Source organism: Salmo salar, chromosome 01 (genome assembly GCF_965601325.2).
Source record: "Salmo salar chromosome 01, fSalSal1, whole genome shotgun sequence".
In the NCBI taxonomy this organism is placed as follows: domain Eukaryota; kingdom Metazoa; phylum Chordata; class Actinopteri; order Salmoniformes; family Salmonidae; genus Salmo; species Salmo salar.
The window spans coordinates 72,371,494-72,386,756 of NC_138291.1; the positions used below are offsets into that span (position 1 = coordinate 72,371,494).

Consider the following 15,263-nt stretch of genomic DNA (forward strand, 5'->3'; position numbering starts at 1 on the left):
CTTTATAATAAAGCACTGCATGCATATCATTGCATTTGTGTAGTGGCATAGAGCAGTAGAGTAGAGGCATTGTCACAGCGTCCACAGAAGGTGGCGCCCCTCCCCGGTCGGGCGGTGCTCAGCGGTCGTCGCCGCCGGCCTACTAGCTGCCGCCGATCTACGTTTCTGTGTCTTTTGGTTTTGTCTGTCTAGGTCCGCACCTGTTCCTTGTTAGTCATTAGTGGGGGGGTATTTAGATTGTCTTTTTTGTTTGGGAATTCGTGCGGGATTGTTTCATGTCATGTTCTTTGTGATAGTCGGCATTTTGCGCTGCTTCAGCTACGCCGTGTAATTTTTGGATTAGGCATTAGGGTTGCCGGGCTGTGTCCTGTGTGTTTTGATTTTGGAGCTGTCCTCCTGTCTTATTCTGCGCACCCTGCCTTGTGGCGACTTTATTTATCGGTGATTATTAAACATCTGTTCAAACGGACCACAGTCTCCTGCACTTGACTCTACCCCTTTCCTGCTATCAAGGATATCTCTGACAGGCATTTACACACAGCCTTTTATAAATGCATTTCATGCAATTCTAAATCATTTTACATGACTGGAGACTTAGGCAGAATCTTTTTTAATACCACACAAATGATCTAAATTACTTTTACTAACAGAAAATCTGAGATCAATAAAAACAACCTTGAATTCATCAATAGGTGTGTGGAGACATACTGTAGGCTACAATACGAGGAGGAAATGATAGTCCTAAACATGCTTTTCAGTTTCACTGACTCACCCAGCTCACTCGCCAGAGATGGCCAATACGTTCGTGCCAAAAGCCTATATCTCACTCTTGTTTTACTTTGTAAAACAATATTTGGAAGTTGATCAAATATTTTGTTAGCCTACGGCAGACAGATTAATGTCTTCTATTTTCAGCAGGCACCATTTGGTTTCCAACCTGTTTTCCCGCAATTGTATTTGAAATATTGCGAAAAGCCTGTTTTGTCTGCATGCTGTGCACTGACAGATTTGCTGCGCATTCCCGACTGTAGGCTATGCCTTGTTACTGGGTTACACACAATCCATATCTAGGCAATTTTTTAAAAGAAGCTGTTGATCCTCTGTGGCAAAATTATGCAATGCTGGAGAGATGAGAGTTGCAGGCTCATGTCCATCAGAGCAGAGAGAAAGATCATAGAAAGTGAATCTAATTCTAGTTCTGTGAGAGATACAGACGTGCTACTCACACAACTATGGCCATGCATTGGTCTCAAACATAGGTTACAATGTTACACAAACCATAAGCCCGGGTCGACCCAACCCGAATCAACTCTTTTTTTTCTTTTTTTTTTAAAGAGGTGGGTCAGCTTAATGTTGCGGAAAGAATGTTGCTTCCATCAATGTAATTGTCTGCATCATTTCCAATCCCCCATATATTTTTTGGGTAAATATATATATCCATATACATATACGCATGCATACATATACACATATATACATACATACAGGAGGAGGTTGGTCCAGACAATTAAGGAAGTTGAAATTCAAATAAACTTTGATCGCTTTTACTCAAAAAAGTGATACTTTTAAAAACTTTTTCATGCCACAAGATGTACCGGATCTGGCCAAATATGTCCCGGAACGAAACAGTCTAAGACGGAGAGGTGCCGGATCCTGTTCCGGCAAGATCTGTCTCAAATTAAGCACTAACAACGCACGTGATCGGCTCATTCGGTGAAACTGGTTGACTGGCAGAAGATGGCCTGGAGACAGCAGACATAATTAGGTCTGTTGTCTTTTTTTATTAAGCAGAAAGGGATTAACCATGGAAAACGGCATATTTGTTTGCCTTATTAGTTCCATCTAAATGGTACGTACCTGAAAAAGGTGACAAAAAACTGCACCAGGTCCATGATGCTGTTGTGCTGGGAGAAGGCGATCTATGGAAGAAATGACAGAGAAAATAAGTATGTGAGAAGGATGTAAAAGACATTGAATACATTACATACAGTGGACAGATTGATAATACTGTAATAAAACATATGTTGTTGACAAGAAACAGAAGTAGACAGAGTTCCCATTAGAATAATTCAATATAGTAGTTTATGCTACTGATTGGCTGGAGACAGTACACACAGCAGGGGGATTCATTTCCAATGTACACCTCAAGTTCCGCAGAATGTGGACTATCTTCCTTCCCTGCTAATCAGGGCCTGTTACAGTCATGGGAAACCAGGATAGTAGATTTTCTGGCCAATCAATGACATTACACAGTCCTTGCGGTTAACTATTAAAGCGAAAAGTCTAAAATGATCATTAACTAAATTAAAGCCATTTTTCAGACATGAATGATCTTGTGCATGACCGTGCAATAATAGTGTACCTACCCACACATGTAACAAGGACTCATGTGAAACCGCTGTTTTGTAGATTAATAAATCCTCTTGGGGCTAGGGGGCAGTATTTTCACGGCCGGATGAAAAACGTACCCAACTTAAACAGGTTACTACTCTGGTCCAGAAAATAGAATATGCATATTATTAGTAGATTTGGATAGAAAACACTCTGAAGTTTCTAAAACTGTTTGAATGGTGTCTGTGAGTATAACAGAACTCATATGGCAGGCAAACACCTGAGACAAATTGAATCAGGAAGTGGGAGAAATTAGAAATTTAGTTTTTCTTTTGAATCCCTTGAAAAACTACAGTGACATAGGATTTACGTTGCACCTCCTAACTCTTCCATTGGCTGTCAACAATCTTTAGGAACTGGTTTCATCCGTCACCTGTTACCGGGCAGAAAATTGTGGCTCAGTCAATCAGTGGCCAGTCTGAGGACAGGTGTCTCGTGACGCGCATGCACGTGGCTTCGATGTTTTTTATTTTTCTTCTGGGATGAATACCTATTGCCCGGTTGTAAAATGATTGCAATTTTACGTAAAAAAATACCCTAAAGGATTGATTGTAAACATCGTTTGACGTGTTTCTACAAACGGTAATGGAACTTTTTAACATTTCGTCTATGGATTTGCGTCCACGCCACATGGCATTGTAAAGTGTTTTGGATGGGTCAACAAAACGGACGTATTTGGACATAAATGATGGACTTTGCAGAACAAATGAACATTTCTTGTGGAAGTGGGTGCCCTTCTGAGTGCATTCCGCCGAAGATCAGCAAAGATAAGAAAATATTTCTAACATATTTTTTAGAGATTTGTCGATGCCGTGGTTGTTGGCTAACTGTATAGCTTAGCATTGAAGGCTAAGTTCTGTACTCAGAATATTGAACAATGTGCTTTTTCCATAAAGTTATTTTGAAATCTGACAAAGTGGTTGCATAAAGGAGTAGATTAACTCTAATTCTTTAAATAATTGTTATACATTTTGTCAACGTTTATGAGTTCTTCTGTAAATGAATGTGCCTATTCACCGTAAGTTATGGGGAGAAAACATTTTCTGAACGTCACGCGCCAATGTAAAAAATTGGGTTTTTGGATATAAATATGAACTTGATCGAACAAAAAATGCATGTATTGTCTAACATGATGTCCTAGGAGTGTCATCTGATGAAGATTGTCAAAGGTTAGTGCTTCATTTCAGCTGTATATCTGGTTTTGTGACGGCTATCCGTGCTTGGAAAATTGCTTTTTTTTGCTAAGGTGCTATCCTAAAATAATCTAATGTTTTGCTTTCACCGTAAAGCCTTTTTGAAATCGGACAATGTGATTGGATTAACGAGTAGAGTATCTTTAAAATGCCGTATAATACTTGAATTTTCATTTTGAGATTATTTTTTTTGAATTTCGCGCCGTGCTATCTCACTGGTTGTTGTCCAACCAATCCCGTTAACGGAATTTTATCTCGAAGGGGTCCTCAAGAGGTTTAAATATCTGCTTTACCTAAGGCTAGTGGTTGCTATGAACCGTTACATAAGTTACATAAGGTGACCACTTTTTCTTTGCGATGCAAACTGCCTTAGCTGCAGAACCACATGTTCTCTCCCGTTCCATGATTAGTATGAGAGAGGTGCATGACTAAATCTACCTCCCAGATTTGTAGATCAATTGAATACGGCAAATATACAGTAAATCCAAAGCTCTGAGAGAGACTAAACTTTTCAATGGTACATTCAACTATAGTGATTTTCTCATTTGTTAGCTCATGCAAGGGGATATTGAATGGCGTGTTGATATGTTTTCAGGTATATTGTTATTTGTCAAATGCAGCAAATACAACTGGGGTAGACTTTACCGTGAAATTCTTGCTTATGAGCCCTTTCTAAAAATAGTAACACAAGAGGTGTCACGGTTGTCGTTGGTAGAAATGGAGGACCAAAACGCAGCAGGTACGTGAATGCTCATCTTGAGCATTATACAGGGAGTACCAGAACCAGATCAATGTGCAGAGGTACGAGGTAGATATGTACATGAAGGCAGGGTAAAGTGACTAACCATCAAGATAGATATTAATAAGAGTAAAATAAAGAACATAGCAGCAGCAAATGATGAGGGTAAAAGTGTGTGAGTGTGCATGTATATGTGTAATGTGTATGTATGTGTGTGGGTGTATGTAGTGTATGTGAATGTGTGTGGGTTTTGTGTGGGAGTGTCAATGTAGAGGTGTGAGTGTGTATATGGTGTGTATACATAGTCTAGTGAGTGTCAGTGCAAGATAGAGTCAGTGCAGATACACTACATGACCAAAAGTATGTGGACACCTGCTCGTTGAAAATCTCATTCCAAAATCATAGGCATTAATATGGAGTTGGTCCCCCCTTTGCTGCTATAACAGCCTCCACTCTTCTGGGAAGGCTTTCCACTAGATGTTGGAACATTGCTGCAGGGATTTGCTTCCATTCAGCCACAAGAGCATTAGTGAGGTCGGGCACTAATGTTGGGCGATTAGGCCTGGCTCGCAAGTCTGCGTTCCATTTCATCCCAAAGGTGTTCGATGGGGTTGAAGTTAGGGCTCTGCGCAGGTCAGTCAAGTTCTTCCACACCGATCTCGACAAACCATTTCTGTATGGACCTCGCCTTGTGAAAGGGGCATTGTATACAGCATCTGCCATATTTTTTATCTGAGACTAGAGGAAAGCCAAAGTAATTCTGCTACCCAAGAGTGGTAAAGCGGCCTTTACTGGTTCTAACAGCAGACCTATAAGCTTGCTGACAGCTCTTAGCTATTTCTCTGTAAACAAATTTACAACAGACTTTCAGCATGCTTACAGAGAAGGGCACTCAACATGTACTGCACTGACACAAATGACTGATGATTGGTTGAAAGAAATTGATAATAAGAAGATTGTGGGACCTGTACTGTTAGATTACAGTGCAGCCTTTGATATTATTGACCACAACCTGTTGTTGAAAGAACATATGTGCCATGGCTTTTCAATCTCAGCCATATCGTGGATTCAGAGCTATCTATCTAATAGAACTCAAAGAGTTTTCTTTAATGGAAGCTTCTCTAATGTCAAACATGTAAAGTGTGGTGTACCGCAGGGCAGCTCTCTAGGCCCTCTACTCTTTTCTATTTTTACCAATGACCTGCCACTGGCATTAAACAAAGCATGTGTGTCCATGTATGCTGATGATTCAACCATATACGCATCAGCAACCACAGTTAATGAAGTCACTGAAACCCTTAACAAAGAGTTGCAGTTTGTTTTGGAATGGGTGGCCAATAATAAACTGGTCCTGAACATCTCTAAAACTATGAGCATTGTATTTGGTACAAATAATTCCTTAAGTGCTAGACCTCAGATGAATCTGGTAATGAATGGTGTGGCTGTTGAACAAGTTGAGGAGAATAAATTACTTGGCGTAACCTTAGATTGTAAACTGTCATGGTCAAAACATTTAGATTCAATGGCTGTAAAGATGGGGAGAGGTCTAGCCGAAATAAAGAGATAATCAGCTTTTTTGACGTCACACTCCAAAAAGCAAGTTCTGCAGGCTTTAGTTTGGTCTAATCTTGATTACTGTCCGGTCGTGTGGTCCAGTGCTGCAAGGAAAGACCTAGTTAAGCTGCAGCTGGCCCAGAACAGAGCGGCACGTTTTGCTCTTCATTGTAATCAGAGGGCTGATATAAATATTATGCATGCCAGCCTCTTGGCTAAGAGTTGAGGAGAGACTGACTGCATAATTTATTCTTTTCATAAGAAACATTAATGTGTTGAAAATCCCAAATTGTTTGCATAGTCAACTTACACACACTTCTGACACACACACTTATCCCACCAGACATGCCACCAGGGGTCTTTTCACAGTCCCTAAATCTAGAACAAATTCAAGAAAGCGTACAGTATTATATAGAGCCCTTATTGCATGGAACTTCCTTCCATCTCATATTGCTCAAAAAAACAGCAAACCTGGTTTCAAAAAACAGATAAAGCAACACTTCGTGGCACAATTCCTCTCCCCTATTTGACTTAGATAGTTTGTGTGTATGCATTGATATGTAGGCTACGTGTGCCTTTTTAAAAATGTATGTAGTTCTGTCCTTGAGCTGTTCTTGTCTATTGATGGTCCGTATTATGTCATTCTGTATTATGTTTCATGTTTTGTGTTGACCCCAGAAAGAGTAGCTGCTGCTAATGGGGATCCTAATTAAATACCAAATACCCAAAATTGTCATGCTGTAACAGAAAAGGGCCTTCCCCAAACTTTTGCCACAAAATTGGAAGCACAGAATCATCTTGAATGTCATTGTATGCTGTAGCGTTAAGATTTCCCTTCACTGGAACTAAGGGACATAGCCTGAACCACGAAAAACAGCCCCAGACCATTATTCCTCCTCCTTACAGTTGGCACTATGCATTCGGGCAGGTATCGTTCTCCTGTCATCCCCCAAACTCAGATTCATCCATCAGACTGTCACATGGTGAAGCGTAATTCATCACTACAGAGAAAGACGCTTCAGCACTTCCATTCTGTGAGCTTGTGTGGCCTGCCACTTCGCAGGTGAGTCGTTGTTGCTCCTAGACGTTTCCACTTCACAATAACAGCCCTTACAGTTGACAGAGGAAGCTCTAGCAATGCAGAAATTTGACGAACTGACTTGTTGGAAAGGAAGCCTCCTATGACGGTGCCACATTGAAAGGTCATTCTAGGTCATTCTACTGCCAATGTTTGTCTATGGTGATTGCATGGCTGTGTGCTCAATTTTATACACCTGTCAGCAACGGATGTGGCTAAAATGGCCAAATGCACTCATTTAAAGGGGTTTCCAGTTACTTTTGTATATATAGTGTAGTTTGGGTACCATTTATTGAGTATTTAGCAGTCTGGCTATTTAGCAGGCTTATGACTTGGGGGTAGAAGCTGTCTCGGAGCCTGTTGGTCCAAGAGCCAGACAGTAGCAGAGTCTTTGGCAATCGGGCCTTCCTCTGACACCACCTGATATAGAGGTCCTGGATGGTAGGGAGCTCAGCCCCTGAGATGGACTGGGCTGTCCGCACCACCCTCTGTAGCCCTTTGCCATATCAAGCAGTGATATTTTTTATTTATTTAACCTTTATTTAATTAGGCAAGTCAGTTAAGAACAAATTCTTATTTACAATGACAGCCTAGGAACAATGGGTTAACTGCCTTGTTCAGGGGCAGAACAATAGATTTTTACATTGTCAGCTCGGGGATTCAACCTAGCAACCTTTCGGTTACTGGCCCAACGCTCTAACCACTAGGCTACCTACCGCTCCCGGTGATGCAGCATAAAACTCCACAATGTGTAGTTTTATATTGTTTATCATTGGCCTGCTTAACCAAGTTTAACTGGACAAAGTGGAAGAAGTCCAGTACTCTACATACAATAGCAGTAAACACACAAATGAAACTACAAGGATAAGAATGTGTAACATACACCAATTCCCCTCTGCTCCCCCACCACACACGCAAACTAAGTTCTGCCTGTCACAAACTATCACATTTGTCCCAATGATCAACTCTGTTTTCCCCTCCTCCCCATGACTATACCTGTACAATGTTGGGCCACGCGGAGCCTGCTGTTAATCCAAAGCCACTGCCTTCAGCTACAAGTTGTCAAAAGGGCTTTTTCTACGCTGAAGTCATTCACAGAAATGTGATAAGTTTGCAGGCATAATTTATTTTACATATTTTTACTAAGCCAAGAGCAGAAGTCGACCTAACAGAAGAGCTACGAGTTTGGTTGTTTTTAATGTCCTCCTCACATTGAACAGAGAGAAATATGTGTTACGCCCTGACCATAGAGAGCCCTTGGTTCTCTATGGTATAGTAGGTCAGGGTGTGACTGGGGGTGTTCTATGTTGTTAATTTCTATGTTGGTGTGCTTGGTATGGTTCCCAATCAGAGGCAGCTGTTTAGCGTTTTCTCTGATTGGGGATCATATTTAGGCAGCCATTTCCCCACTGTTTTGTGGGATCTTGTTTTTGTGTAGGTGCCTGTTTGCATTTCACTGTCTGCACGTTTCGTTTGATCATTTATTGTTTTTGTATTTTGCTGAAGTTTCACGTTATTATAAAGATGTGGAACACTATTCACGCTGCGCCTTGGTCCAATCATTACGACGAACGTGACAAAAGATCCCACCACAACAGGACCAAGCAGCGTGCCCAGGAGGAGAGTGTATCCTGGACTTGGGAGGAGATCCTGGATGGGAAGGGGTCCTGGACTTGGGAGGAAATCTTGGCAGGAAAGGATCGCCTTCCTTGGCAGCAGCGGCAGACGGAAGGTTATGATGGAGGACAGCGACGACACCGGGGTTCGCGGCCACATAGAAAGCCCAAAATTGGTGGAGGATGCACGACATTTGCCCTAAGGAGCGTGTTATCGGTTTAATGCCACCTGAGTCAGCTCTCCGGACTCGTCCTGAGGAGCGTGCTATCAGTCTGGTGAAAGTTGTGCCGGCTCCACGCACCAGGTCTCCAGTACGCCTTCCCAGCCCTGTATGTCCTGTGCTAGCTCTCCACACTCGCCTTGAGGAGCGTGTCATTTGTCCGGTGCCATGTGTGCCGATTCTACACACCAGGTCTCCAGCGCGCCTCCACAGCCCAGTACGTCCTGTGCTAGCTCTCCACACTCGCCTTGAGGAGCGTGTCATTTGTCCGGGTGCCATGTGTGCCGGTTCTACACACCAGGTCTCCAGTGCGCCTCCACAGCCCAGTACATCCTGTGCCAGCTCCTCGGACTTGCCGTGCGAGGTATGTCATCGAACCGGTACCATTGATGCCGGTTCTACGCACCAGGTCTCCAGTGCGCCTGCACAGCCCAGTACGTCCTGTGCCAGCTCCCCGCACTTGCCGTGCGAGGTGTGTCATCGAACTGGTACCATTGATGCTGGTTCTACGCACCAGGTCTCCAGTACATCTCCACAGTCCATTACGTCCTGTGCCAGCTCCACGCACCAGGCCTCCAGTGCGCCTCCCCAGTCCGGTACGTCCTGTGCCGGCCCCATGCATCAGGCCTCCAGTGCGCCTTCACAGTCCAGAGCTTCCGGCGAATGGTTACCAGTCCAGAACTTCCGGCGACAGTTCCCAGTCCAGAGCTTCCGGCGACAGTTCCCAGTCCAGAGCTTCCGGCGACAGTTCCCAGTCCAGAGCTTCCGGCGACAGTTCCCAGTCCAGAGCTTCCGGCGACGTTTCACAGTCCGAAACCTCCAATGACGGTCCACAGTCCGGAACCTCCAACGACGGTCCACAGTCCGGAACCTCCAACGACGGTCCACAGTCCGGAACCTCCAACGACGGTCCACAGTCCGGAACCTCCAACGACGGTCCACAGTCCGGAACCTCCAACGACGGTCCACAGTCCGGAACCTCCAACGACGGTCCACAGTCCGGAACCTCCATCGACAGTCCACAGTCCGGAATCTCCTGAGATGGTCCACAGTCCGGAACCTCCTGAGACAGTCCACAGCCTGAGACAGTCCACAGTCCGGAACCTCCTGAAACGGTCCACAGCCTGAGACGGTCCACAGTCCGGAACCTCCTGAGACGGTCCACAGCCTGAGACGGTCCACAGTCCGGAACCTCCTGAGACGGTCCACAGTCCGGAACCTCCTGAGATGGTCCACAGCCCGGAACCTCCTGAGACGGTCCACAGCCTGAGACGGTCCACCGCCCGGAACCTCCTGAGACGGTCAACGGTCCAGAACCTCCAGCGACGGTTAACAGTCCGGAACTTTCAGCGAGGGTCAACAGGTCCGGAGCTTCCATACACGGCGTCCAGTCCAGCTCCATGGCAGGATCCCTCCTCTGCGCCGATACCCAGTCCAGACACGGCGTCCAGTCCAGCTCCATGGCAGGAGCCCTCCTCGGCGCCGATGCCCAGTCCAGACAGGGTGTCCAGTCCCGCTCCATGGCAGGAGTCTTCCTCTGCACCGATGTCCAGGCCAGGGCCGGTGTCCAGTCCCGCTCCATGGCAGGAGCCTTCCTCGGCATCGAGATCCAGTCCAGGCACAGTGTTCAGCCTGGGTCCATGGCTGGATCCGCGGGATGAGCGGTTTCTTCGTTCCGCACCAGAGCCGCCCCCGATGTTGGCGGATCCGCGGGATGAGCGGGTACTTCGTCTCACACCAAAGCCGCCACCGACACTAATCACCCCAGTCCGGAACCTCCAACGACGGTCCACAGTCCGGAACCTCCATCGACAGTCCACAGTCCGGAATCTCCTGAGATGGTCCACAGTCCGGAACCTCCTGAGACAGTCCACAGCCTGAGACAGTCCACAGTCCGGAACCTCCTGAAACGGTCCACAGCCTGAGACGGTCCACAGTCCGGAACCTCCTGAGACGGTCCACAGCCTGAGACGGTCCACAGTCCGGAACCTCCTGAGACGGTCCACAGTCCGGAACCTCCTGAGATGGTCCACAGCCCGGAACCTCCTGAGACGGTCCACAGCCTGAGACGGTCCACCGCCCGGAACCTCCTGAGACGGTCAACGGTCCAGAACCTCCAGCGACGGTTAACAGTCCGGAACTTTCAGCGAGGGTCAACAGGTCCGGAGCTTCCATACACGGCGTCCAGTCCAGCTCCATGGCAGGATCCCTCCTCTGCGCCGATACCCAGTCCAGACACGGCGTCCAGTCCAGCTCCATGGCAGGAGCCCTCCTCGGCGCCGATGCCCAGTCCAGACAGGGTGTCCAGTCCCGCTCCATGGCAGGAGTCTTCCTCTGCACCGATGTCCAGGCCAGGGCCGGTGTCCAGTCCCGCTCCATGGCAGGAGCCTTCCTCGGCATCGAGATCCAGTCCAGGCACAGTGTTCAGCCTGGGTCCATGGCTGGATCCGCGGGATGAGCGGTTTCTTCGTTCCGCACCAGAGCCGCCCCCGATGTTGGCGGATCCGCGGGATGAGCGGGTACTTCGTCTCACACCAAAGCCGCCACCGACACTAATCACCCCCCCACCCTCCCTATTTGGTGTCAGGTTTTGCTGCCGGAGTCCACACCTTTGGGGGGGGGGGGGGTACTGTCATGCCCTGACCATAGAGAGCCCTTGGTTCTCTATGGTATAGTAGGTCAGGGCATGACTGGGGGTGTTCTATGTTGTTTATTTCTATGTTCGTGTGCTTGGTAGCTGTTTAGCATTGTCTCTGATTGTAAGATCATATTTAGGCAACCATTTCCCCACTGTTTTGTGGGATCTTGTTTTTGTGTAGGTGCCTGTTTGCATTTCACTGTCTTCACGTTTCGTTTGATCATTTATTGTTTTTGTATTTTGCTGAAGTTTCACGTTATAATAAAGATGTGGAACGCTACTCACGCTGTGCCTTGGTCCAATCATTACGACGAACATGACAATATGTGCTGTTCCATATGTTTCTGGTAGATCATTCTAATTCTTATGCATAAAAGGTGAGTCAAGACATAAACACATGGCTTTTTGGGAATAATAACCTGTCAAAAACCTGGCCATGTTCGAAGAATACCTCAGAGGGTAGTTGGTGAGGGAGGAAGGGTTTAAGTGATTTACTGGCATGTACGTTTCTAGTGAAATTGCCTTCCAATGAAAAACATTGAGAAAGGCTGATTTTCGTCCAGAGGGACACGCCATTAAGGGTGATATCAGATGGAAGCCTTGGTCTACAGTCAATGCACTCAAGTATACCAACCCCCCCCCCCCCCCCCCCCCCCCACACACACACATATTACGGCTGATGCACGCCGGTGAGGACGGCCCTTCAATTTACGACAGCCGCAGTTGGGAAAGCTACAACAATCGATAAGCAGTACGGGGCTGGCCCTCTTCTGCAGGAGACGTACGGCGGTAGCGTCATCGCCAGGTCTGGTTGGCACTGGGAGTCGAGGAAATCGGCCACATCACTCCTCCTGACAACAACTGCTTGCATGGACAAAATCCCTCCATCATAAAAGAGAATCCTTTTCTGTTGTTTTTTAAAATCTGAGCACTCACCCGCCTTTTGCTCTGTTCCATTAAAAAGCTCTTTGAGGAAATTGGAGCACTGTGAGTTTGCTAGAGTCGGATCCCTTTCGGCAGGCCTGCAGTTTTTTTTGGAGAAGGCCCAGTTGATGGTGTGTGTTCTGTGATGGATCACTAGGAGCAGTGTTTGTGGTTTAAAGCAAGGCAGGAAGGGGGGGAAAATGGCCATAAAACCAGCCACATCTCTGTTGGCTCTGGATCTCTGAGGGCTGGGATTAAAGCCAGGGCTGTGGGGTTAAAAGGGCTTGCAGTTGAATGCCTCACTACAAACAGGTTGAGTGGGGAGTGCAGAACTGAACATGATCATATAGGAGAGTGCTCAATGATTTACGTAACTTTGCGTTAGTGAATAGAAATGTTTAATTAGATCTGTTTAAATATGTCAATGTGAAAATATGTAAATTAAGTGGAAAGAGTTCCGCTTATAGGGGGATTCTACTACCTTGCCATAACTGAATAGGAACATGTCTATTATAAATAGCCAGAGGTGGGAGCAAGTCACTATTATTTGAGTCACAAGCATGTCTTAAGTCACAAGGTCCGAGTCTCAAGTCGAGACCCAACTAGTAGAACGGGTCGAGTCTCGAGTCAATTCCAAGTCGTGCATTTAAAGACCAAGACAAGACTCAAGTCTAGTAAAAGAAAATGTAAACAAACAGGCTTTACTTGATCAACTACAAATCTTTGTCTATTTATTGAGGCAGCCAGACAACCCTTTTAACAATTTTGTCCACAACATATTTTGATTATCGAATAATACATTTTAACAACAAATTCCAAATGCAAGGTTCATAAGTAAATGATCAATTTCAAGCAATTGCATACCAAAATACCAGTAGGCCTACGCTAGTGCTTGTTGCTTAACGCTCCATTGCTGGTGAGCTTGCAAAGTAAACAGTTAATATTCCTTGGACCTGCATATTAACTTACGGCAATACTCTCTCCCTACAATTTGACGTTTGCACAATACCCGATCCTATAGCTGTACAGCAAATCTGCAATCTGTTCACTAGCTCACCCGACCTGTGTTGATTGACAGTTATGCTGGTCCAATCAGAGGGCCGAGTGTGCGTTTCACTAGCCAATATGTTGCACATTTTTTGCAAGTGTGACGCTGCGGCTACCGTCTCTGTCTGCGTGGAGAGTAATCCACAGAGACAATGTGCCACAAAATGAGTGACAGAACGTTACAAAACCTGGCCAGATAATTTCAAGTCATTAGACTGAAGTCAAAGTCGAGTCCTGAGTCTTGAGGCTCCAAGTCCAAGTCAAGTCTCAAGTTATTTTATTTTCTATCAAGTCGAGCCTCAAGTCATCAAACTTGTGACTCGAGTCAGACTCGAGTCCACACCTCTGTAAATAGCAGGCCAGCTGTATTAATAATGAATAGGGGACTGTCAAAAGATCACATAAGATGATAAATAAGATGATAATTCTCCCACACACACTCAGTCCCATACCATAGGCCTGTGTCCCTGCTCCAATCCCTCTCTACTAGAATCAAATTGTTTGGAGATCAGAGGCTAAGAATGTATTGAGTGACAGTGCCCTCTAAAGCTCAATAGTAACCTATATGAGTTGCAATTACTACGAGTGAGACCAAACCAAGAAAGAGAGGAGAGGGAAGAGATAGTCACAGGTCTCTGAAGTGAATGATATGACTCCAAGGCTCAGAGGCCCACATTAAGACAGAAGAGTCATTACGGCAGGCCTACGGTGGACCTCATGTGATGGTCAGAGGGGCAGTGAAGTAACTGAGCTGTTGTCAATTCCCAAAGCCTGGCGAATAACCGCTTGTTTAAAACTACAGTAAAAGAGAGATTTCAACTTATCAATAAGAGATGGGAGAGATAGGGAAAGGGGTTCAGTGGATCACAGAGGGGAGGGGATAGGAGAGTAACTGTGTGAATGTGAGTCTGTGAAATTAAGAGTGTGTGTCCAAGAAAGGAAAATCAAAAGAGAGAGAGAAAGGTTGAAAGAGCGAGTGAGAGAATGAGAGAAAGTGCTTCTCCACAGGAAAACTGGACATGCGGTACCATTAGCATATTCATGAGGAGACCTACTGACACAGCAAGGCATTAGCTGAGTATGACATCCACCTACACAGTATGCTAATCAGTGATCCTCAGCGATACGTGTGAAACACGTTACCGTTTTCAAGAGTAAACACAAGTACACTCCTTTTAAACCGATAGGTGCTCCACTCACTCATTCCTCTCAGGGTTTATATCCTGTATGTATATGAATTCAGTGGTAAGTGTCATGTTTGCCCCAACTACAATATGTTCTTTACATTAACATTTTAGTCATTTAGCAGACACTCTTATCCAGAGTGACTTACAGTAGTGAATGCATACATTTCATACATTTATTATTATTATTATTTTTTTTTTTTCGTACTTTTTTCGTCTTTGGTATATAAAGATTGAATGAAGTCATGAAGTCGTATAGCGAGCCATCATATTTGACCAGTTGTGTTTTGCGTTTTTCTATCTGCCATACATTGATCAAATCAAATTTTATTGGTCACGTACACGTGTTTAGTAATATCAAACAATTCCACAACAATACACGCAACAAACAAATCTAAAGTAAAGGAATGTAATTAAGATCATATAAATATTTGGAAAAGCAATGTCGGCGCAAAATATAATAAAATACAGTAGAATACAATACAATACAATAAATACATACAAGATGAGTAATGCAAAATATGTAAACATTACTAAAGTGAATAGTGTTCCATTATTAAAGTGGCCAGTGATTTCAAGTCTATGTATACAGGGCAGCAGCCTCTAAGGTGCTAGTGATGGCTGTTTAACAGTCTGATGGCTTTGAGATAGAAGCTGTTTTCAATCTCTCTGTCCCAG

The 15,263-nt window shown here is 45.1% G+C and overlaps 1 protein-coding gene across 1 annotated transcript in view; it reads right to left on the reverse strand.

Moving 5' to 3' along the window:
- The window catches only part of LOC106607945 (attractin-like protein 1), a 358,398-nt gene that overhangs the window by 155,407 nt on the left and 187,728 nt on the right, over positions 1-15,263 (reverse strand). Inside the window, exon 26 of the mRNA XM_014205458.3 lies at positions 1,858-1,919. Coding sequence (XP_014060933.1) covers positions 1,858-1,919 — 62 coding nt within the window. The remainder of the gene's footprint in view (positions 1-1,857; positions 1,920-15,263) is intronic.